The sequence below is a fragment of the Lampris incognitus genome, chromosome 9, assembly GCF_029633865.1.
Source record: "Lampris incognitus isolate fLamInc1 chromosome 9, fLamInc1.hap2, whole genome shotgun sequence".
NCBI classification, from domain to species: domain Eukaryota; kingdom Metazoa; phylum Chordata; class Actinopteri; order Lampriformes; family Lampridae; genus Lampris; species Lampris incognitus.
Window position 1 is genome coordinate 1804551 of NC_079219.1, and position 22340 is coordinate 1826890.

A 22340-nucleotide genomic window follows, 5' to 3' on the forward strand; every position below is an offset into this window, starting at 1 on the left:
CAATGACTACTGGGATAGGCTCCAGCATCCCTGCGACCTTGAGAGCAGGATAAGCGGTTTGGATAATGGATGGATGGATGGATGGTTGAAATTCCCAGTGAGATGGTTAATGAAAGATGAGGCCAGTAGGGAAAGCTAGTGGACAAAACAGTACTGTGGGGTGCCACCATAGGCGGAAACGGAGGTTCCGGGGGGAAGTGTGTAAACAGTCAGTCACATGGAGAAGACTGTACGACAGGCTGCAGGTTGGCTGCAAGCATTCGGCTACCCGGCCTGTTCGGGTGGACTCTGTCAGTTCTGAAGAGGGAGATATGATCCCAAAGCAGATTAAAAATGTCAATAAAACCTATATTGTGAACTCTGCAGGCGGAGATGAGCCATGTGTGCAGGCTGGGGATTCTGCTAAAACACCCCTGCTCCATGGGCCAATGTCGGAATAGGACCTGAAATACAAACATACTTTCAACAAGTACTTAAAAAGCCGAAAAGGTCATTAAAAATTATTTTTGGTTAATTCAGACTGCTGATGAGCTGCATTGTTTGTCCCCACATGAACAATCACTCAATTGGTGGAGGATGGGAGTGAGCGGATAAACCCCGGGAGCTTATCCAGGATATAAGGGACTGTGGCTCCAGGGAAACAAGTGTGTGGCTGCGTTGAGAAAACAAATGTTCCTGATTATGGAATCCCAACTATCAATGTGGCTGGGGAGAAAAGGGGACAAAGAGATGTCGGCTGTGGGTTGTCGTGGCAGGAGAGTACATGATCCACACTGTGTCGAAATCACCGACTGGGAATATGGTGTCTAAGCAAGCAAATGTGACAAGGCAGCAACATCAGCTCTGAGTATGGATTTCCCTGGGTGCTCAGGGTAAGGAAGACTTTGAGAGCGTCTAATCACGGCCTTTTTCGGGAGCTTATGACGAGAAGAGGAGGTCATCACTTGGGATGAGGGCTGCTTTCTTGGCTTCACAGTTGAATGGCAAGCCACCTGAACACTACTAGCCACTAGCAGGGAAGCTGCAGTGTCAGCAGGTGCCATTTTCACAGAAAGGCCCAGATCGGGATGCGTCGGAACCGCAGGAACATCAGCTGGGTGGACCAGAGTGTCATCAGATAGGGTCGTGTAGCAGTTGGAGAGGTTTAGGCGAGGGGGATGGCAGCCCCGTCTAACAACTGCGGACCATCACTTCGGCCCAGGACGACTGGTGGTTAGATGTCAAGCAGGATGATAGCCATGGACAAGTGGAGGGGTCCCACAGAACTGTGTCCTGGATGGTTGCACTGAGAGAGGTAATCCGTTTGGATTGCCCAGAAGCCATGTGCATGAAGCAGGTCAAAAGGGAGTCTTTCTTATGGAGTTCATCAGAAAGCTTTTGAACATCCTCTTCAAGGTCAGCGATCTTTCTATTTGCTTTCTTTAGTAGCACACAGACCTTACAGGGTAAAGTTGACATAATTTTTTGGTTAGCTTAGTTACAGGCTAGAAACAAGCGACATATATACAGCCCCAGTGCCACAGAATTGGAGGATTCAATGTGATCAATTCAGTGCAGGAGATGATGATCAAATAAAATCCATAAAATGATAATAGATGCGAACCATGAAATCAACTAAAATAATCTAATGGTCCCAAGGAGTTGTTAAAAATTATTAGTTATTAAAGTTAAAAGCAAACAGAGCAACACACAAACAAACCGCCAACTGGGAACTGTATGAATAGCAAGAATGTAATTATGCACTAGAATGTAATTTCGTTATGTTATTACTGACAGGTATGCATGTCTTTATTAATACTGCACAACGTGGGTCGACCGATATGGTTGTTGTTTTTTTTGGGGGGGGGTTTCATGGCCGATACCGATTATTAGTAATCAAGGGGACCAATAACCGATATTTGGAACCGATATACATTTGCAGTGAAAATTAAAATCTTGGTGTCAAAATTTAGAATAACACAGACTCTAACACAAAACTTCGTTGAAATGCCATTATGCATATGGCTAATTAAAATAACTTTCCCTTATCTTAAAACAAAAGGTGCAAGGAGCTCCTAGCAGCAGGAAATAATGTAGCTTATCCATTTTTTTGCTAGTCAGCTGGCTAATTTATGGCTCTACAAATGAACTTTTTGATGTTCACTATCGCATTCAAGTTAGCTCTATGAGACTCAACATTAGCTTATGTTATTATGATCATCAGCAACCTATCTAAATAAAATGGAAGGATTCTCTGTATGTCTGTTTGTTCTAGGGTTGCCACCTTCTATGTGGAGAAATAAGGGACCCCGCCCAAGCTCCCTGCATGTATTTAGGAACACATGTGTGAATAAAAAATGCAGCCAAGGCAGCCTCTGTTTTTTTTTCAACAAAAAGGTTGCTAACAACAATGCAGTCCCTCCAGCAAGTTCTGGGTCTACCTCGCGGTCTCTCCTCAGTTGGACGTGCCTGGAAAACCTCCAAAGAAAGGTGCCCCGGGGGCATCCTAATCAGATGCCCAAACCACCTCAACTGGCTCCTTTCGATGCAAAGGAGCAGTGGCTCTACTCCAAGCTCCCTCCAGATGTCTGAGCTCCTCACCCTATGTCTAAGGCTGAGCCCAGACACCCTACGGAGGAAACTCATTTCAGCCACTTGTATCCACGATCTTACCCTTTCAGTCACTACCCAAAGCTCATGACCATAGGTGAGGGTTGGAACGAAGATTGACTGGTAAATTGAGAGCTTTGCCTTCCGGCTCAGCTCCCTCTTCACCACAATGGTCCCCTACAACGTCCACATTACTGCTGATGCTGCATGAAACCGCCTGTCAATCTCCCGCTCCATCCTACCCTCACTTGTGAACAAGACCCTGAGATACTTGAACTCCTTCACTTGAGGCAACAACTCATCCCCAACCCGGAGGGAGCAATCCACCATTTTCCGGTAGAGAACCATAGCCTCAGACTTGGAGGTGCTGACTCTCATCCCGGCCATTTCACACTCAGCTACAAACCGCCCCAGTGCACGCTGGAGGTCATGATCTGATGAAGCCAACAAAACCACATCATCTGTGAAGAGCAGAGATGCAATTCTGAGGCAGGCCTGTGTCCTGCTTTACCTTTAACAAGATCTCAGTGAGGGTCTGATTGTGTCTTTCTAAAAGGCCGTTGCTTCATGGACTGTAGGCAGCTGTGGTTTTTACTTCGATGTTTAAAGTTCTCTGCCATGTCGCTCATGTCCTCATTATTGAACTCACCCCCAGTGTCGGTGAACAGTCTTTGTGGAGGACCATGAACACTTATCCAGGAATGGGTGAAATGCTTTACCATCTCACTGGGTTTCTTTGTTGTTACAGTGCTACCTGTGCTAAAGCATGTGAGGTGGTGGATTACGTGACGATACCATACCCCTGACTCTAGTTCAGGCAAGTCCACTGCCACAGTTCCATTGTCTCTGGATGCCACTGGCAAACCCACTGCAGGTTTAGGTTTGCTGTATATATGTGTAGATGTATACATACATGTTTCACAGTTGTTCGCGTGCTGTTTTAGAATAGAAATAATATCATGATCATAATTATTTGAACTGATGGGTAACTTCTGCAGTTTATCAACTGATACATGTCCAAATTGTTTGTGAAGCTTCGGTAGTACTCTGTGCTTTTCCTCTATAGTCATATTCCCTGTTATGGTAAGGACCATATTCTCACAAGCTGTTTCTTGGTCCTCTTCGTCTCTTATAGTCACACAATAGTGTCCTGATGAGATTAGATCAAGTTTAACTGACCGCTTGAACATGGCTGCCTTATCATTCTCAGTATCTAAGACTGCACCCGTTCTTTTCAATGATGTTTTACTCAAAGGTAAAGGAATATCTACTGGGACTACTTCAGTCTCTATCCAGCACTTGCTCTGGCCTATCTTGACTGGAAGTTTTACTTTCTTAGTGGAGTGTACAACTCTCCCATCACCAAATTTGAAAGCCTTATTACTTTTTACTTTTGGTATTTTTCTTGCCTCAGTATCGTTAATTCCGCTGATCTAATTGTCAAGCCACTTTTCTCCACCAACTGTTCTTGTACACGCAGTATCAATGACTGCAGATCCCAGTGATTCATCCACCCATCCATCCATGATCTAAACCACTCATCCTGCGCTCAGGGTCGCGGGGATGCTGGAGCCTATCCCAGCAGTCACTGGGCGGCAGGCGGGGAGACACCCTGGACAGGCCGCCAGGCCATCACACCCACACACACACACACAGGGACAATTTAGAACGGCTGAGTCACCTGACCTACATGTCTTTGAGTCACCTGACCTACATGTCTTTGAGTCACCTGACCTACATGTCTTTGGACCGTGGGAGGAAACCGGAGCCCCTGGAGGAAACCCATGCAGACACGGGGAGAACATGCGAACTCCACGCAGAGGACGACCCCGCCAAGGTTGGACTACCCCGGGGCTTGAACCCAGGATCTTCTTGCTGTGAGGCGACCGTGCTAACCAATGTGCCACCGTACCGCCCCCCAGTGATTCAACCATAAATATTTCCGTGTCAGATATGCATTGGTTGGAAAATTGATATGTTACATTCTTTCTCTTTGTCTATGTTTTCTTGTTGTTTTCACATGTTGGTTTTGTGTGGACAGTCTTTTACCCAGTGAAATGTACTTAGGCAAATAGCACATATTCTTCTGCTCCCGTACCTGTCCAGTGGATTTGTACCAGGCAGCAGCATCCTTGCCTGACCTGGACATTGTGCTTTCTTTTCTTTTCTTTATAAATGTATTTCTAGTTTTTCCCCTTATCCCACCCGATTAACCCAGTGGCATATGGCCGGAACCCTTGTGGAATAACTCCCCTGGCTCACGTTTCCACAGGAAGGAGACAGTCGTAACACCAGCTTCCTTCAAACTCGTGTCGGCTGCTCTCGCTAGTTTACACGCTGCAGCCTCACATGGACTGCATCACCTTCAGGCCGCGAAGGAGGCGTAGGGAGAATGCTTTCAGTTGCTTGGCTGCAGGCGCCCGGGTGGGCCAGAGGGGTCGCTGGAGAACGACAAGTCCCCCAACACTACACCGATCTACACCCACTATCCCTCGGGTAAGGGTGGCCTAATGGATGCCTTACCCCGTGGACGCTCTGGCCGTGACCGGATACGGTGAGTCTGGGATACGAACCTCCCGGCCACACAACGAGCGGGTTACAAGAATGGCGGGTTATTCCGCTCAGCCACCAGAGCGGCGACATCGTGCTTTCTTGCCCTCCTTTTTAGTGGTAACATCCGTGTAAAGTGCAGCATCTTCCCTCATGTGAATTCTGACTGCTACCTGTGATTTTTTGATACCAAAAGACATTTTTTTGTACCAGTGTCATTGATGCGAACGTAACTGTTGAACAAGCAGCGAGAGGAAGCTGTTTGTCTTTTACATCTAGCCCCACTGTGTCCACTCATTTGACATCTAGCCCCACTGTGTCCACTCATTTGACATCTAGCCCCACTGTGTCCACTCATTTGACATCTAGCCCCGCTGTGTCCAGTCATTTGACATCTAGCCCCACTGTGTCCACTCATTTGACATTTAGGCCCACTGTGTCCACTCATTTGACATCTAGCCCCGCTGTGTCCAGTCATTTGACATCTAGCCCCACTGTGTCCACTCATTTGACATCTAGCCCCACTGTGTCCAGTCATTTGACATTTAGGCCCACTGTGTCCAGTCATTTGACATCTAGCCCCACTGTGTCCACTCATTTGACATCTAGCCCCGCTGTGTCCAGTCATTTGACATCTAGCCCCGCTGTGTCCACTCATTTGACATCTAGCCCCACTGTGTCCAGTCATTTGACATTTAGGCCCACTGTGTCCAGTCATTTGACATCTAGCCCCACTGTGTCCAGTCATTTGACATCTAGCCCCACTGTGTCCAGTCATTTGACATCTAGCCCCACTGTGTCCAGTCATTTGACATTTAGGCCCACTGTGTCCAGTCATTTGACATCTAGCCCCACTGTGTCCAGTCATTTGACATCTAGCCCCACTGTGTCCAGTCATTTGACATCTAGCCCCACTGTGTCCAGTCATTTGACACCTAGCCCCACTGTGTCCAGTCATTTGACATCTAGCCCCACTGTGTCCAGTAATTTGACACCTAGCCCCGCTGTGTCCAGTAATTTGACATCTAGCTGCACCGTGTCAAGTCATTTGACATCTAGCCCCGCCGTGTCCAGTAATTTGACACCTAGCCCCACTGTGTCCAGTCATTTGACATCTAGCCCCACTGTGTCCAGTCATTTGACATCTAGCCCCACTGTGTCCAGTCATTTGACATCTAGCCCCACTGTGTCCAGTCATTTGACATTTAGGCCCACTGTGTCCAGTCATTTGACATCTAGCCCCACTGTGTCCAGTCATTTGACATCTAGCCCCACTGTGTCCAGTCATTTGACATCTAGCCCCACTGTGTCCAGTCATTTGACACCTAGCCCCACTGTGTCCAGTCATTTGACATCTAGCCCCACTGTGTCCAGTAATTTGACACCTAGCCCCGCTGTGTCCAGTAATTTGACATCTAGCTGCACCGTGTCAAGTCATTTGACATCTAGCCCCGCCGTGTCCAGTAATTTGACACCTAGCCCCGCCGTGTCCAGTAATTTGACATCTAGCCCCGCTGTGTCCATTCATTTGACATTTAGCCCCGCTGTGTCCAGTCATTTGACATTTAGGCCCACTGTGTCCAGTCATTTGACATATTTCCCCGCTGTGTCCAGTCATTTCTCCAGTAATTTGACATCTAGCCCCGCCGTGTCCAGTCATTTCATATCTAGCCCCACTGTGTCCAGTCATTTGACATCTAGCCACACTGTGTCCAGTCATTTGACACCTAGCCCCGCTCTATCCGGTAATTTGACATCTAGCTGCACCGTGTCCAGTAATTTGACATCTAGCCCCGCCAGGTCTATTAATTTGACATCTAGCCCCACCGTGTTCAGTAATTTGACATCAAGCCCCGCTGTGTCCACTCATTTGACATTTAGCCCCGCTGTGTCCAGTCATTTGACATTTAGGCCCACTGTGTCCAGTCATTTGACACCTAGCCCCACTGTGTCCAGTCATTTCTCCAGTAATTTGACATCTAGCCCCGCCGTGTCCAGTCATTTCTCCAGTAATTTGACATCTAGCCCCGCTGTGTCCAGTCATTTCTCCAGTAGTTTGACATCTAGCCCCGCCGTGTCCAGTCATTTCATATCTAGCCCCACTGTGTCCAGTCATTTGACATTTAGCCACACTGTGTCCAGTCATTTGACACCTAGCCCCGCTCTGTCCGGTAATTTGACATCTAGCTGCACCGTGTCAAGTCATTTGACATCTAGCCCCGTCATGTCCAGTAATTTGACATCTAGCCCCGCCAGGTCTATTCATTTGACATCTAGCCCCACCGTGTTCAGTAATTTGACATCAAGCCCCGCTGTGTCCACTCATTTGACATTTAGCCCCACTGTGCCCAGTCATTTGACATTTAGCCCCGCTATGTCCAGTCATTTGACATCTTTCCCCGCTGTGTCCAGTCATTTCTTCAGTAATTTGACATCTAGCCCCGCCGTGTCCAGTCATTTCACATCTAGCCCCACTGTTTCCTGTCATTTGACATCTAGCCCCGCTGTGTCCAGTCATGTGACATCTAGCCCCACTGTTTCCTGTCATTTGACATCTAGCCCCGCTGTGTCCAGTCATGTGACATCTAGCCCCACTGTGTCCAGTCATTTGACACCTAGCCCCACTGTGTCCAGTCATTTGACATCTAGCCCCGCTGTGTCCAGTCATTTCTCCAGTAATTTGACATCTAGCCCCTCTGTGTCCAGTCATTTGTCCAGTAATTTGACATCTAGCCCCACTGTGTCCAGTCATTTGACACTTAGCCCCACTGTGTCCAGTCATTTCTCCAGTAATTTGACATCTAGCCCCACTGTGTCCAGTCATTTGACATCTAGCCCCACTGTGTCCAGTCATTTGACATCTAGTCCCACTGTGTCAAGTCATTTGACACCTAGCCCCGCTGTGTCCAGTAATTTGACATCTAGCTGCACCGTGTCAAGTCATTTGACATCTAGCCCCGCCGTGTCCAGTAATTTGAGACCTAGCCCCGCCGTGTCCAGTAATTTGACATCTAGCCCCGCTGTGTCCATTCATTTGACATTTAGCCCCGCTGTGTCCAGTCATTTGACATTTAGGCCCACTGTGTCCAGTCATTTGACATATTTCCCCGCTGTGTCCAGTCATTTCTCCAGTAATTTGACATCTAGCCCCGCCGTGTCCAGTCATTTCATATCTAGCCCCACTGTGTCCAGTCATTTGACATCTAGCCACACTGTGTCCAGTCATTTGACACCTAGCCCCGCTCTATCCGGTAATTTGACATCTAGCTGCACCGTGTCCAGTAATTTGACATCTAGCCCCGCCAGGTCTATTAATTTGACATCTAGCCCCACCGTGTTCAGTAATTTGACATCAAGCCCCGCTGTGTCCACTCATTTGACATTTAGCCCCGCTGCGTCCAGTCATTTGACATTTAGGCCCACTGTGTCCAGTCATTTGACACCTAGCCCCACTGTGTCCAGTCATTTCTCCAGTAATTTGACATCTAGCCCCGCCGTGTCCAGTCATTTCTCCAGTAATTTGACATCTAGCCCCGCTGTGTCCAGTCATTTCTCCAGTAATTTGACATCTAGCCCCGCCGTGTCCAGTCATTTCTCCAGTAATTTGACATCTAGCCCCGCTGTGTCCAGTCATTTCTCCAGTAATTTGACATCTAGCCCCGCCGTGTCCAGTCATTTCATATCTAGCCCCACTGTGTCCAGTCATTTGACATTTAGCCACACTGTGTCCAGTCATTTGACATTTAGCCACACTGTGTCCAGTCATTTGACACCTAGCCCCGCTCTGTCCGGTAATTTGACATCTAGCTGCACCGTGTCAAGTCATTTGACATCTAGCCCCGTCATATCCAGTAATTTGACATCTAGCCCCGCCAGGTCTATTCATTTGACATCTAGCCCCACCGTGTTCAGTAATTTGACATCAAGCCCCGCTGTGTCCACTCATTTGACATTTAGCCCCACTGTGCCCAGTCATTTGACATTTAGCCCCGCTATGTCCAGTCATTTGACATCTTTCCCCGCTGTGTCCAGTCATTTCTTCAGTAATTTGACATCTAGCCCCGCCGTGTCCAGTCATTTCACATCTAGCCCCACTGTTTCCTGTCATTTGACATCTAGCCCCGCTGTGTCCAGTCATGTGACATCTAGCCCCACTGTTTCCTGTCATTTGACATCTAGCCCCGCTGTGTCCAGTCATGTGACATCTAGCCCCACTGTGTCCAGTCATTTGACACCTAGCCCCACTGTGTCCAGTCATTTGACATCTAGCCCCGCTGTGTCCAGTCATTTCTCCAGTAATTTGACATCTAGCCCCTCTGTGTCCAGTCATTTGTCCAGTAATTTGACATCTAGCCCCACTGTGTCCAGTAATTTGAAACCTAGCCCTGCTGTGTCCAGTAATTTGACACCTATTCCCACTGTGTCCAGTCATTTGACACTTAGCCCCACTGTGTCCAGTAATTTCTCCAGTAATTTGACATCTAGTCCAACTGTGTCCAGTCATTTGACACCTAGCCCCACTGTGTCCAGTCATTTGACACCTAGCCCCACTGTGTCCAGTCATTTGACACCTAGCCCCACTGTGTCCAGTCATTTGACTCCTAGCCCCACTGTGTCCAGTAATTTGTCCAGTAATTTGACACCTAGCCCAACTGTGTCCAGTAATTTGTCCAGTAATTTGACATCTAGCCCCACTGTGTCCAGTAATTTGTCCAGTAATTTGACATCTAGCCCCACTGTGTCCAGTAATTTGTCCAGTAATTTGACATCTAGCCCCACTGTGTCCAGTAATTTGTCCAGTAATTTGACATCTAGCCCCACTGTGTCCAGTAATTTGTCCAGTAATTTGACATGTAGCCCCACTGTGTCCAGTCATTTGAAAACTAACACAGTGTCTGGAAGAATCATGTTAAGTTTATGCAGTCTGTTATATGTCTCTTCAGACTCTGCAATGTAGTCCATCATTGATACACCAGTGTCTCTAGTAATCCGGTCAAAGTCCGTGTATGCATCGTACCGCCTATCCTTTTCTTCTTTGAATAATATTGAATCTAATTTCTCTAAAACAATCATCATGCCATCGTCCTTGTTCAGATCCTCCGCCGGTGTTTCCAGTGCGTTGTCCCTCGCCCTTCCTGAAAGCGATAAAGCGACTGCCAAACCCTGTTTTTTCTTGTCCAGTTCTGTCACACATTTCTACCTCATTTTTCCAGCTGTCATCTGATTTTCTCTCGTCAAATGCCGGTGGCACTTTGTAATTTCCAGAAGCCATCCTCTGCTACCAGTGATAGCTCAAATTAACGACAACTTCCACCAGCTATAACAATTTTAATGAAACATCAAAACCGGAAGTGCAGTAAGTCCCATGCACGCAGGGAGAGGACCCCTGGATAGCACGTTTACACAAACATGGACAAGGACTATCACTGAGGTACTTCAAAGCATGCGTTTTTCCAGGTTATGGACCTGTGCCTGTGTCCAGATCTGAGTGAAGTGAAGAATGGGTTGAGGAGACGCCTCGGGTCGTGTGCTATAGGAAGTGCTTTGGATGGCTTTGCTGTTCAGGTCTGAAAGTTTGAGGTGCAAAGGTCGATGATTTTCTAGGGCAGTATGTATCATACAGTCACATTACTCTACATAGAATTATAATGATGGAGCCATTTGGATCCTTTTTTTTTTAGCTTTCAGAGCAGAGAGACTTTTGCTAAACTAAGTTAGTGGACAAGACCCTCTGCAATACCTTGAACACAAATGCATTGTGGGATTTTTATTGCTCTTCTTCCCTGTTTCTTTTCCTTGCAGATGCGCCACGCTCAGTGTGGGTGAACGTCTCCTCTGAGGTGATGGAGGGCAGCTCGGTGACTCTGCACTGTGAGGTGGACAGTAATCCACCTCCCCGGATCTCCTGGGTGTTTAGAGACCAGGAGCTGCTGTGGGACACGGCCAGCAATGCCTCGCTGTCCCTGGACGACGTGACGCCTGCTCAGGAAGGGGTGTACATATGTGTCGGGGACAACGGCTACGGAGTCATGAACACCTCCATGTACCTGGCGGTCAAGTGTAAGTCTATCAAACACTAGTGTCTTATGGGGCATCCAGGTAGCGTAGCGGTCTAGTCCATTGCCTACCAACATGGGGATCGCGGGTTTGAATCCCCATGTTACCTCCGGCTTGGTTGGGCATCCCTTGGTTGGGCCGTGTCTGTGGGTGGGAAGCCAGATGTGGGTGTGTGTCCTGGTCGCTGCACTAGCGCCTCCTCTGGTTGGTCTGGGCGCCTGTTCAGGGGGGAGGGGGAACTGGGGGGAATAGTGTGATCCTCCCACGCGCTACGTCCCCCTGGTGAAACTCCTCACTGTCAGGTGAAAAGAAGCGGCTGGTGACTCCACATGTATGGGAGGAGGCATGTGGTAGTCTGCAGCCCTCGTTGGATCAGCAGAGGGGGTGGAGCAGAGACCGGGATGGCTCGGAAGAGTTGGGTGATTGGTCGGATACAACTGGGGAGAAAAAGGGGGGGGACAAGATGGGAATATAATCAGGTGAAAGTAATATAGGGGGCACAGTGATGCAGTGGTTAGCGCAGTCGCTTCACAGCAAGAAGGTCCTGGGTTCGAGCCCCGGGGTAGTCCAACCTTGGGGGTCGTCCCGGGTCGTCCTCTGTGTGGAGATTGCATGTTCTCTCCGTGTCTGCGAGGGTTTCCTCCCACAGTCCTAAAACATGTAGGTCAGGTGACTCGGCTGTACTACATTGTCCCTAGGTATAAATGTGTGTGTGTGTGTGTGTGTGTCCTGTGATGGCCAGGCGGCCTGTCCAGGGTGTCTTCCTGCCTGCCGCCCAGTGACTGCTGGGATAGACTCCAACATCCCGCGACCCTGAGAGCAGGATGAGTGGTTTGGATGATGGATGGATGGATAATGGATGGATGAATGGATGGATGAAAGTAATGTAGTGTTGGACGATGTAGAAAATGTTACCAAGATAATCGAGGGGAATTTTACAGACCGTAAACGCTTTTAACACTGAGTGATCAAAATATTTGTTGTACTTATCAGTGGGAAAAAGAAATGAGTGTTCTGTGTGGGCCTTGTCCAGATCCCCCCCGTGAACCGACTGTCAACAGCTCACTGACGGTGTTGGAAGGAACGTCGCTGTCGTTGCACTGCAGCACGCAGGGCAGCCCGGCGCCCACCCTCACCTGGCTGAAGGACGGCGAGCTGGTGGGAACCATCACGGCGGAGGAGCTGTCAGTGCTGGAGATAGTGGAGATCACGTCGCAGGGGGACGGACAGTACCGATGTCTAGCCGAGAATGAGCACGGCCGAGCCAGCAGCTCGCTCAACATCACTGTTGAATGTGAGTGGAGCATCGGCGTGTAACCGCCCATGAAACACCCCTGCAGCACGCAGCTGTTCTCATGGTAGATAAACAGAAAAAATGAAGATGTAGTTTGTCAAAGAAAAAAAACTCAGGTCAGCAAATACTGTCCAAGCTGAGGTTACGTTTTCACACAGATTTGCATGTCTGGCCGAGTTCAAGTCCACGGTAAAAGACTTTGCTGTGCACGACTTCAATTACTTTTCACGAGGTGGATGCACTAACCTCTCCATTCTAGATTCTTCTGTATCCTTCATGTTTTTTTTAACGTTTTGTGGTTGCTGCAGTGCACTATCTTGGTCAGGTGTCCCTCAAAAAAGTTTTTTTTTTATCTCCAGGACTCTTCCTGTTTCAATAAAGGTTAAATGAGAAAAACAACATTGAAAAACTAGAATATACCTACCAAGATGCGGTTATGAAGCATAACTGTGTGAGCAGCCCACGGTTCGTAGTCCACTTATCTTGCTGTGCTGATTCGTACAGTTACCTTGTTATCCCAGCTAAGGCTACACACGTTAGACATGACATACACACACGCCTCATCTCTTCACTGCTCCTCCTCTTCCCTCAGACGCCCCGGTGCTCCTGGAGGAGTCGAAGTGCACGGTGGTGAGAGAGGGGGTCCAGTGTGTCTGCATGGCCACGGGCAACCCCGAACCCACCATAGAGTTTTATCTGCCCGATCTCAACATCACCATCAATGAAACAGACAGCCGGTACAACTTCTACACGCACACCGATGGACACACCTCCACAGGCATGATCAAGATGCGGGAGAAAGGTGAACGAGTGGGAAGCGGCGGCCCGGCGGTCAACGTCCACTGCAGCATCACCAATGCGTATGGGACAGAGAGCGTTCACCTGGAGCTTCAGCAGGAGAGTGAGTACTGAGACTTGGGGGGGGGGGGGGGTGTCTGTTCATCCTCCTCGTGTGTCTGTGTTTTATGCTCGCTCTTCTTTTCCTCCTTTTTCTTTAATAATCTCTTCTTTTTCATCTTCCTCTGCTTTTTCTTTTGTCCTTATTTTCTCGTTAAAATGCCACAGTGTAGCTTTTTTGTTTGAAGGCATCATAATTAAATTCATTTTGAAAACTTTATTTTCCAATTTTCAAGTTTTTTGGAACAGGTGTACAAGACACACGAACAACAACAAAAGAAACATGTAGGAATCCCCCCCCCACCCCAAGGCTCAAGAAAAGAAAAAAAAAGGACTATGCAGGGATTTCTTATTCCAATTTCACATGATAACCATGTTTTTGGAGACGATATAAAGTTGTACACATATATCTGTAACTATTGTCGTTACAACCAGGTAAATAAAAAGTACATTCAATAAAATGGAAAACCTTCAATAAAGTCTATGAAAGGACTCCAGGTCAAAGTAAAGTTTTTGTGGGTTTTACATATTTTATATCGGAGCTTTTCTAACGGTAGAAAGGACAACACCTCCCTTAACCACTGCAAAAATGGAGCAGCTTTATTCCACTTCCAGTTAAATACAAACCCCAATTCCAGTGAAGTTGGGACGTTGTGTAAAACGTGAATAAAAACAGAATACAATGATTTGCAAATCCTTTACCACCTATATTCAGTTGAATCCTCTACAAAGACAAGATATTTAATGTTCAAACTGATAAACTTTATTGTTTTTTTGCAAATATTCACTCATTTTGAATGTGATGCCTGCAACACGTTCCAAAGAAGCTGGGACAGGGGCATGTTCACCACTGTGTTACACCACCTTTCCTTTTAACAACACTCAATAAGCGTTTGGGAACTGAGGATACTACTTGTTGAAGCTTTGTAGGTGGAATTCTTTCCCATTCTTGCTGATGTACGACTTCAGTTGCTCAACAGTCCGGGGTCTCCGTTGTCGTATTTTGCGCTTCATAATGCGCCACACATGTTCAATGGGAGACAGGTCTGGACTGCAGGCAGGCCGGTCCAGTACCCTCACTCTTTTACTACAAAGCCCCGCTGGTGTAACACCTGCAGAATGTGGCTTGGCATTGTCTTGCTGAAATAAGCAGGGACGTCCCTGAAAAAGACGTCGCTTGGATGGCAGCATATGTTGCTCCAAAACCTGTATGGACCTTTCAGCATTAACGGTGCCTTCACAGATGTGCAAGTTACCCATGATGCCATGGGCACTAACACGCCCCCATACCATCACAGATGCTGGCTTTTGGACTTTGCTCTGATAACAATCTGGATGGTCCTTTTCCTCTTTAGCCCAGAGGACACCACGTCCATGATTTCCAAAAACAATGTGAAATGTGGACTCGTCAGACCACAGCACACTTGTCCACTTGGCGTCAGTCCATCTCAGATGAGCTCGGGCCAGAGAAGCCGGCGGGCGGTGTTTCTGGGTGGTGTTGATATCTGGCTGTGGCTTTGCATGGTAGAGTTTTAACTTGCACTTGTAGATGTAGCGACCAACTGTTAACTGACGATGGTTTTCCCAAGTGTTCCTGAGCCCACCTGGTAATATCCTTTACACAATGATGTCGGTTTTTAATGCAGTGCCGCCTGAGGGGTCGAAGGTCACGGGTATTCAGTGTTGGTTTTCGGCCTTGCCACTTACGTGCAGAGATTTCTCCGGATTCTCAGAATCTTGTGATGATATTATGGACTGGAGATGATGAAATCCCTAAATTCCTTGCAGTTGTACGTTGAGAAACGTTGTTCTTAAACTGTTGGACTATTTGCTCACGCAGTTGTTCACAAAGTGGGGAACCTCGCCCCATCCTTGCTTGTGAACGACTGAGCCTTTCGGGGATGCTCCTTTTATACCCAATCATGGCACTCCCTCCCCTGTTTCCAGTTAACCTGTTCACCTGTGGAATGTTCCAGACAGGTGTTTTTTGAGCATTCCTCAACTTTCCCAGTCTTGTGTTGCCCCTGTCCCAGCTTCTTTGGAATGTGTTGTAGGCATCAAATTCAAAATGAGTGAATATTTGCAAAAAAACAATAAGGTTTATCAGTTTGAAAATTAAATATCTAGTCTTTGTAGTGTATTCAATTGAATATAGGTGGAAAAGGATTTGCAACTTCACTGGAATTGGGGTTTATAGAATAAGTCTGCGTAGCTAGCAATGAAGCAAATGCTAGAGCATGTGCCTGCAAGGTTGTGACCTTACAGTTAGGGGGTGGTGTGCCAAAGATGGCTGTGTGAAAGTCAGGGGTTATGGTCTGTTTACAGATATGTGAGAATACATTAAATATATGTCCCCAGTAAGTGCTGAGGGAGGGGCATGCCCAGAACATGTGTCCCACCGAGGCTGGACTATGGCTGCACCTCGGACAGCCAGGGTCCGTGGTGGGGAAGATTCTGGCAAGCTTGTCCCCCGAGTAGTGAAGACGGTGAAGCACCTTAAATTGAATTAACCCATGTCGTATACACAATGAGGACGTATGTATACGAGTTAAGCTGTCCCGCCACGCCTCTTCAGAAAGCTGTGCACCCAAATCTCTCTCCCATGCAGTTTTAGTTTTGTCCCAGGATATCTGTTTCAATCCCTGTATCAGGGTGTAAATTATAGAGACCCGTCTCTTCCCAAAGGGATCCATCTCTAGAATAACATCTAATTGGCTCCTGGGTGGCAGATACGGAAATGAGGGAAATACTTTCTTGGCAAAACTACGGATTTGAAGGTATCTAAGAAAATGGGATCTGGGTATGTTATGGTCTTTGGTAAGTGTTTCAAATGAGGTGAATGTTCCATCTTTAAATAGATCACAGAAAAACACCAGTCCATTTCTATGCCAATGTTGAAATGCGTTATCTAACACAGATGACGAGAAGACTTGATTATTTGCTACTGGAAAAAGACCGCTAGCATGCTTTAATCCAAAATGCCTCCTAAACTGGAGCCATATCCTCAGTGAAGCTTTAACCGCTGGGTTTGTTATTTGTATGCTACGATTATGTGGTAGTGGAGAGGTGAATATCGGTAAAGGATTGGATAAGAGCTCCATATGAACCCAATCTGTACCCTGTTGATTCTTATGTGTAAATGCCCAATGTAAAAGTTTTACAATGTTCGCAGCCCAGTAGTAACAAATAAAGTTAGGCAAGCCTAATTTCCCCCCCCCCCCCGTCTCCTTAGGGACCTCCAAGTATATTTTCTTCATCCTGGGGTTTGAATTGTTCCAGATGAATGATGAAATTAATCCATCTAATTGTTGAAAATTTGTCTTAGGTATGAATATGGGAATCATTTGAAAAAGATAGAGAAATCTGGGTAAGACTGCCATTTTAAGTATATTAATGCGGCCCGCTAATGAAATTGGTAGCGTTGACCACTTTTTAAAATCTTGTTTTGTTCGTTCTGTTAGTGTTTTAAAGTTATGGTTATGTAACCTCCCCATTGTATGGGTGACTTTGATTCCTAAATATGTAAATACATTATGTTCAAGTTTAAATGGAAAGCTAGAGTAGTCTCTATCAGTGTGGTTAATCGGAAAAAAACAAGCTCTTTGAATAGTCTATAACCTAACAGGCGACCAAAGTTATCCAGGGTAAGAATAGTTTTGGTATGGATTCTGTTGGGTTGGATATATATAACAACAGGTCATCTGCATAAAGTGATACCTTATGCAATTTACCACCTCGTGAGATACCTTTAATGCCATCCTCTGCCCTAAGAGCTATAGCAAGTGGCTCAGTTGCCAAATTGAACAGGTAAGGAGAGAGGCTGCAGCCCTGTCTGCAGCAAATTCATTTTGGCAGCAAAGTGTGGTGGCTGTAGGACAGTGACACAGCTGCCATTCAGATCAGTCCCCTACAAGTCTTGGCCTCATGATGCATTTTGTCTGCCTCTGGGCACAAAACCTCATGGGAAATGTAGGGGCTGCTTCATGGCTCACTCATGAGTACAGAAATATGACTTTAACTTGTGTGTGGACATAGCGCCTCTTCTTCCACGATAGTCTTTTGAGCTATGGCTTGTAAATTAATACGTACATCTTGCTGCCATGCTGTGGAGAATAAAAAAAAGCACCTTGGTCATCTTTACGAGGGTGATGAAAAATACGTTGCTGATTTAATACACAGCAGCTGTTAATATTGCTGCTACCATTGTAAATCTGGTGTGTTTTATTTATTGCATGCTGTTCATGTAAACATCCAGTGGTCTAATGAGTCAAAGCCCCAAGTGAAGACTGCATATCAATGTTCTCTCATTTTACACTTTTTTTTTCCTCTCAGAAAAGTACATGATGGCGGTAATAGTCGGTACCATTGGCGGAGTGGCAGTCATAGCTTTCATCATTGCAGCCGTGAGATATGTTGGCCACAACAACAAGAAGTAAGTGTACCTCACAAACTAATGCTGAGAGCAAGGCAAGGTACAGGTGGTCATTTATTCTCACAGAGCTTTGGTTTTTTGGAATACAAGGAAACACTTAAGCCTAGTCATCCATTCTAAAGCAGAATTATGTATACAGTACACGAGTGAATGTTGGCTCCAAGGAGGTGAGAATCAAAATCATGTATCCAGAGCAACCTCCATTTATTTGCCACCACACGTCCCTTTTCAATTTCTTGGAAATCCACATTGGTGCCCTCTGGACTGGGTTAGTAGGCTGGACTAACCTTACATTTTGCAGGCACGATTCCCTGCTTTGACACCGCTTTGTATCCTTCACCCCTTAACCACGGTGCTTCATTTTAGTTCCAAGGCATATTTGGATGGAAAAGCTAGCTTCCTACAGCAAAGTATTCCTGAAGTGGGAATAAGCTCAGCAACTAAACCCATGAAATAACACCGTCAACCACAGCCAGAGTTGGCCTCGAGCATAACCTCGTAGAGCTTGTTGTTTTAAAATGGATGTCCAGGCTTGGGGTGTCGCCCAAAGTTAGTGGCAGCGAGACCGAGTCTGATTATGTGACTCCGTCCCCCAGAGAGAATGGAAACCCTGGGCAGGACCTGGTCTCTAAACTGGAGAATCCAGCTTTGTACTACAGCGCAGTCAAGAAGGACAAACAAAATCTGAGGAAGAAAGTGGTGAGATGTTGATGTCAATGATTATGATTATGATGGAGAATGGATTGGATGACCGTTCTCAGATTGTTGAAACAGGATGGGGGCTAGTTCTATGTCATGAAAATCAACTCTTAATCTATGAATCCCCATTTGCCCTCTGAGAATGAGGAACGTTAAGCTTTGTGTTCCCAGAGCAAATCTCTCCCACTACCAAATCAAGTAGCTTCGATCATGACCTTTTCCGACACTGTTTTCTCTTGCTTTTATCGCTTCTCTGCGTTTTTCTGTCTCTGTTTTTTCTCTCCCCTAACTCCTGCACAGCTTAAGACAGAGCTGTTGGGCTCAAAGTTTAACTCCATTCTAGAGGAGACCACGGTAAGGTTCCTAAACAAATCCCCCATAAGAATACAAGCCTCGGTGACAGCCTGCCCCTACACATCCGCTTCTTTGTTCTGTATCTGCCTTCAAACCTCCAAAACTGCTCTTGCATGGCTGCATCAGTGCTAACAGGAACTGCTAACCTAACAGCAAGCATCCTTGTCAGCACCCACAGTACGGTGACCAGTAACAACTAATGTCCTCCCCGTCTTTATGGCATTGTGTTATCTGTCTGTGGTCTGAGATGCTCTGGTTGGCCCGGCGCTGGCAAGTCAGGACTCTGATAGGTTTCACTGTCTTTCTCTCCGCAGGGAGAAGACGGGGATTTTCAGCCTGTGGGCACTCTGGCAGACTTGGAGAGGCAAGAGTTGAACTACGCTGCCCTGGAGTTCACCAGGGCCGGGGCCAGGTCTCGGGAGGGGGCATCGGGGAGGGGGGATGACGGCTGCGACTACATGGAAATCAAAGCCAAATGAATCGCGATCCTTCCCTGACCCCTCGGCTTGACGAGACACAGTGGCAAACCATGCTCACGTTCACATCCTCCCTCCAACCCATTAAACCGGGTCTCCCTCCACTGCTCCGGCAGACAGCGTCCTCGTACAAGTCCTTGTCTCTCATTTGTCCCCCTATGATTTACTGTAACCCTCGGCTGAATTACAAAGCTTGTTACCCTGCCTCCCGTTACCCATCTCCAAACCAGCCCGACCTCCCCACCTCCTCCTTGGGAGGCTCAGTCACATGTCACCATCTGGTTTAAACCGGAACATTCTGGGTTGGAGCTAGGCCCAGTGGACAATGTAAAAAGTTCTCTGAAGTCCGATATCAGTCAACCAGGTCTTGATGCACACAGCCTCTCAAGTCTCCGAAGTGCACATTCTTAGATGACATCATTTATGTCTCCCTCTTCTTCATCGTTGTTCAAGTTGCCGCTGAGCGGTGGACACCCACAGCTCTGCTCTCCATTGCTACTGCTCCTGAGTGTCTCTTGTAACTGTCACTGTGTCTGCTGCCAGTCAATGCGTCAGGGAAAGGAACGACGGTCCTTTTTTTTTAGTTTTGTATTTAGACGTCTTCATGGGCTGGGGGGGGGGGCACACTCCTCCCCTCTCACTCTAGTGATGAATTACGCACCAAGGCATCCCCAGAAAATACATGTTTAAAGGTGAGAACCAGATTTGTGTTCCACTGAAGGCTTTCATCTCAGTGTCACATTTCCACATGCGTGTATTTGTGTATGTGCTGTAACTCTTTGGGAATTTCACTGTTGTTTTTGTTTCTGTGTGTAAGAAATGAGGAGGCTTGGTCACTTAAAGCGATTTAAAAAGAAATTCATTGTTTTGACAAAAAAAAAAGGGAAGTTCAGGTCTGAAAACTGACATTTTGTGTTTCAGGTGGTTGGTTGTGGGTAAGTATACTGCACTTCGGGCAATACAAAGTCCTCTTTTATTTTCCATTAAGCTTCGACTACACCTTGTTCATTATTTCTTCTAAAGTATACCTGTTAGCTGACAGGGAATACGCAATTAAAAACAGGATATACATACGCATCGGCCAAAGTGTATCTCATCCAGACAATGTGTGTGTGTGTGTGTGTGTGTGTGTGTGTGTGTGCATATACTATGTGTACACTCAAACAGTGCTGAAAGATCAGAGGACACTGGTCTCTTGGGTCTTAAGGGTTTGCCTGAGAGTGCTTCTCACAGTATTTGTGTGTGTTTGTGAAGCGTGAGTTGTGGCGTTATCTCTTACGGGGCTGCATCACATGTTTCAGTGACACTGACCGGTTTGTCGTTGTGAAATTCAAAGGCACTTGATCAACCTCGGGTGTAATATTGAAGCTCACTAATGGTCTAACATGATAAAGATTGCATTAATGGTGTATTAATAACATGTTCGTGGATAAGTAGAGGGATGCTAGTGTGTAAATACACGCATGACTATTTTGTTAGTAGTCAAACATGTAACTAATCTATGGTTAAAAAGTTCAAGTTGTACAACAATGCTCCAAGCCAATGTGGCAGGTCAGATATATGTGTTTTTGTCAAACATCATGCAGCCGCTCTGTCTTAAAGTTGCTCAGCTGTGTTTTCATGTAGCTCTCAGTCGTGTTGTAACCAGCCCCAATAGACGACATGAGAAACAAGCGGTAGAACCAATTCGTTTGCATCATGCAAAGTCAGACCAGGACGCTCACTAGTAAATATTGGCCGTCGATCATGACTGTAAACGACATCTCCGGTATTAATTCATTGTCGAGACACTGCTGCGGCATGCATCCATGCATTCTGCCTGCACCAGTGACGGGAGTTTCACAGCGTTCTGCTGACTGCTTCACAAGGCCAGCATGGACAAACAGCTCCCATCTCTGGATGCCTCGTGACACCTTCCTGTTGTTTTTGTTTGTCCTCTTGAACAGGAGCGCACAGTGTGGAAACATCACTTATGTCTCACCTAATCTTTGACCACTTGGTGTGTTGTAAAGGAAATGTGTATGTTCTATACTTTGTCCTGATCATAATGATGATTATGAAGAAGAGTTTTTGTTATACAATTGACACAATAATTTTGATCAGCATTTTGCAATCTCTGCAAATTAGAACTGTTATTACTCAATGACAATAGGATTTCTACAGTGATGTAGTATGCTTGCTCTTTTCTTTCAATTAAGTGTTTCCTGCCTCGAGCAAATTCAAGCATTTGTCTTCAGCTCCATGCAAAGATAAATAAAGTGGAAAAAATGAAGTGGAAATGGTCGTTTATTGGCACGACAGAAGAAAAAACTGGTCCTTGTTCATGTTCTGTATTTCTGCTGTCACATTAAACCACATCTGGTGGACAAAGTGAAACCAGACTTAATCATCACCAAAACACCCCCATTAAAACAACAGGGTAAGTAATCACTTTTACACATGGTACTGTCTGGCCATTACTTTCTGACACGTTAAGGGCCTCACTTTCACTCTATTTTGTTGTGTGGCTGCGCACACTTAAAGCTAGCTGTGTTCAAAATGCATCTGTTAGAAATGTGCGTCTGTTTTTACATTTACTGAGTGCAAGTAACACCTGCCACAACACACGTCACAAAGTTGTTGACAAACTGTCTTTCTTGACTTTAGATCAACACTGCGGAGTCCTCAGTAATATTATCAAACTGAAAATCACTTTGATATTATTGAATGGCATGATCCTGTCGGCCACCATCGGCTATCTGAGGTGCACTATTATCTGTTCTTTTCTGTCAATTCTGGGTTTTTTGGGCTTGATAAAGTATCAGGTATTTCCCATTTGTAATGTTTATTCTTCGGAGATTTTAATTTGCTCTCGTTGATGTTTCTCTACTGGGAAGGCTGAGTCCATATTGTGGATGGCGTGGCCTAAAACGCAGCAGTGGAGGAGAAATGGGAGGGAGAGGAGTCGACGTAACGGGCTGAAGTGCCCCAGCAGAATGATGTGTGTAGTAAC

The 22340-nt window shown here is 46.4% G+C and overlaps 1 protein-coding gene across 4 annotated transcripts in view; it reads left to right on the forward strand.

Moving 5' to 3' along the window:
* The window catches only part of LOC130117738 (myelin-associated glycoprotein-like), a 55865-nt gene extending 34256 nt beyond the window's left edge, over positions 1-21609 (forward strand). For 3 of the 4 annotated variants that reach the window (XM_056285925.1, XM_056285924.1, XM_056285926.1), the window contains 7 exons: positions 10942-11199; positions 12230-12490; positions 13083-13391; positions 17720-17819; positions 18416-18518; positions 18819-18872; positions 19187-21609. In XM_056285925.1, coding sequence (XP_056141900.1) covers positions 10942-11199; positions 12230-12490; positions 13083-13391; positions 17720-17819; positions 18416-18518; positions 18819-18872; positions 19187-19351 — 1250 coding nt within the window. In that variant the 3' untranslated portion in view covers positions 19352-21609. The remainder of the gene's footprint in view (positions 1-10941; positions 11200-12229; positions 12491-13082; positions 13392-17719; positions 17820-18415; positions 18519-18818; positions 18873-19186) is intronic. The other variant, XM_056285927.1, reaches the window with a different exon arrangement.
* Positions 21610-22340: the final 731 nt, after the last annotated feature.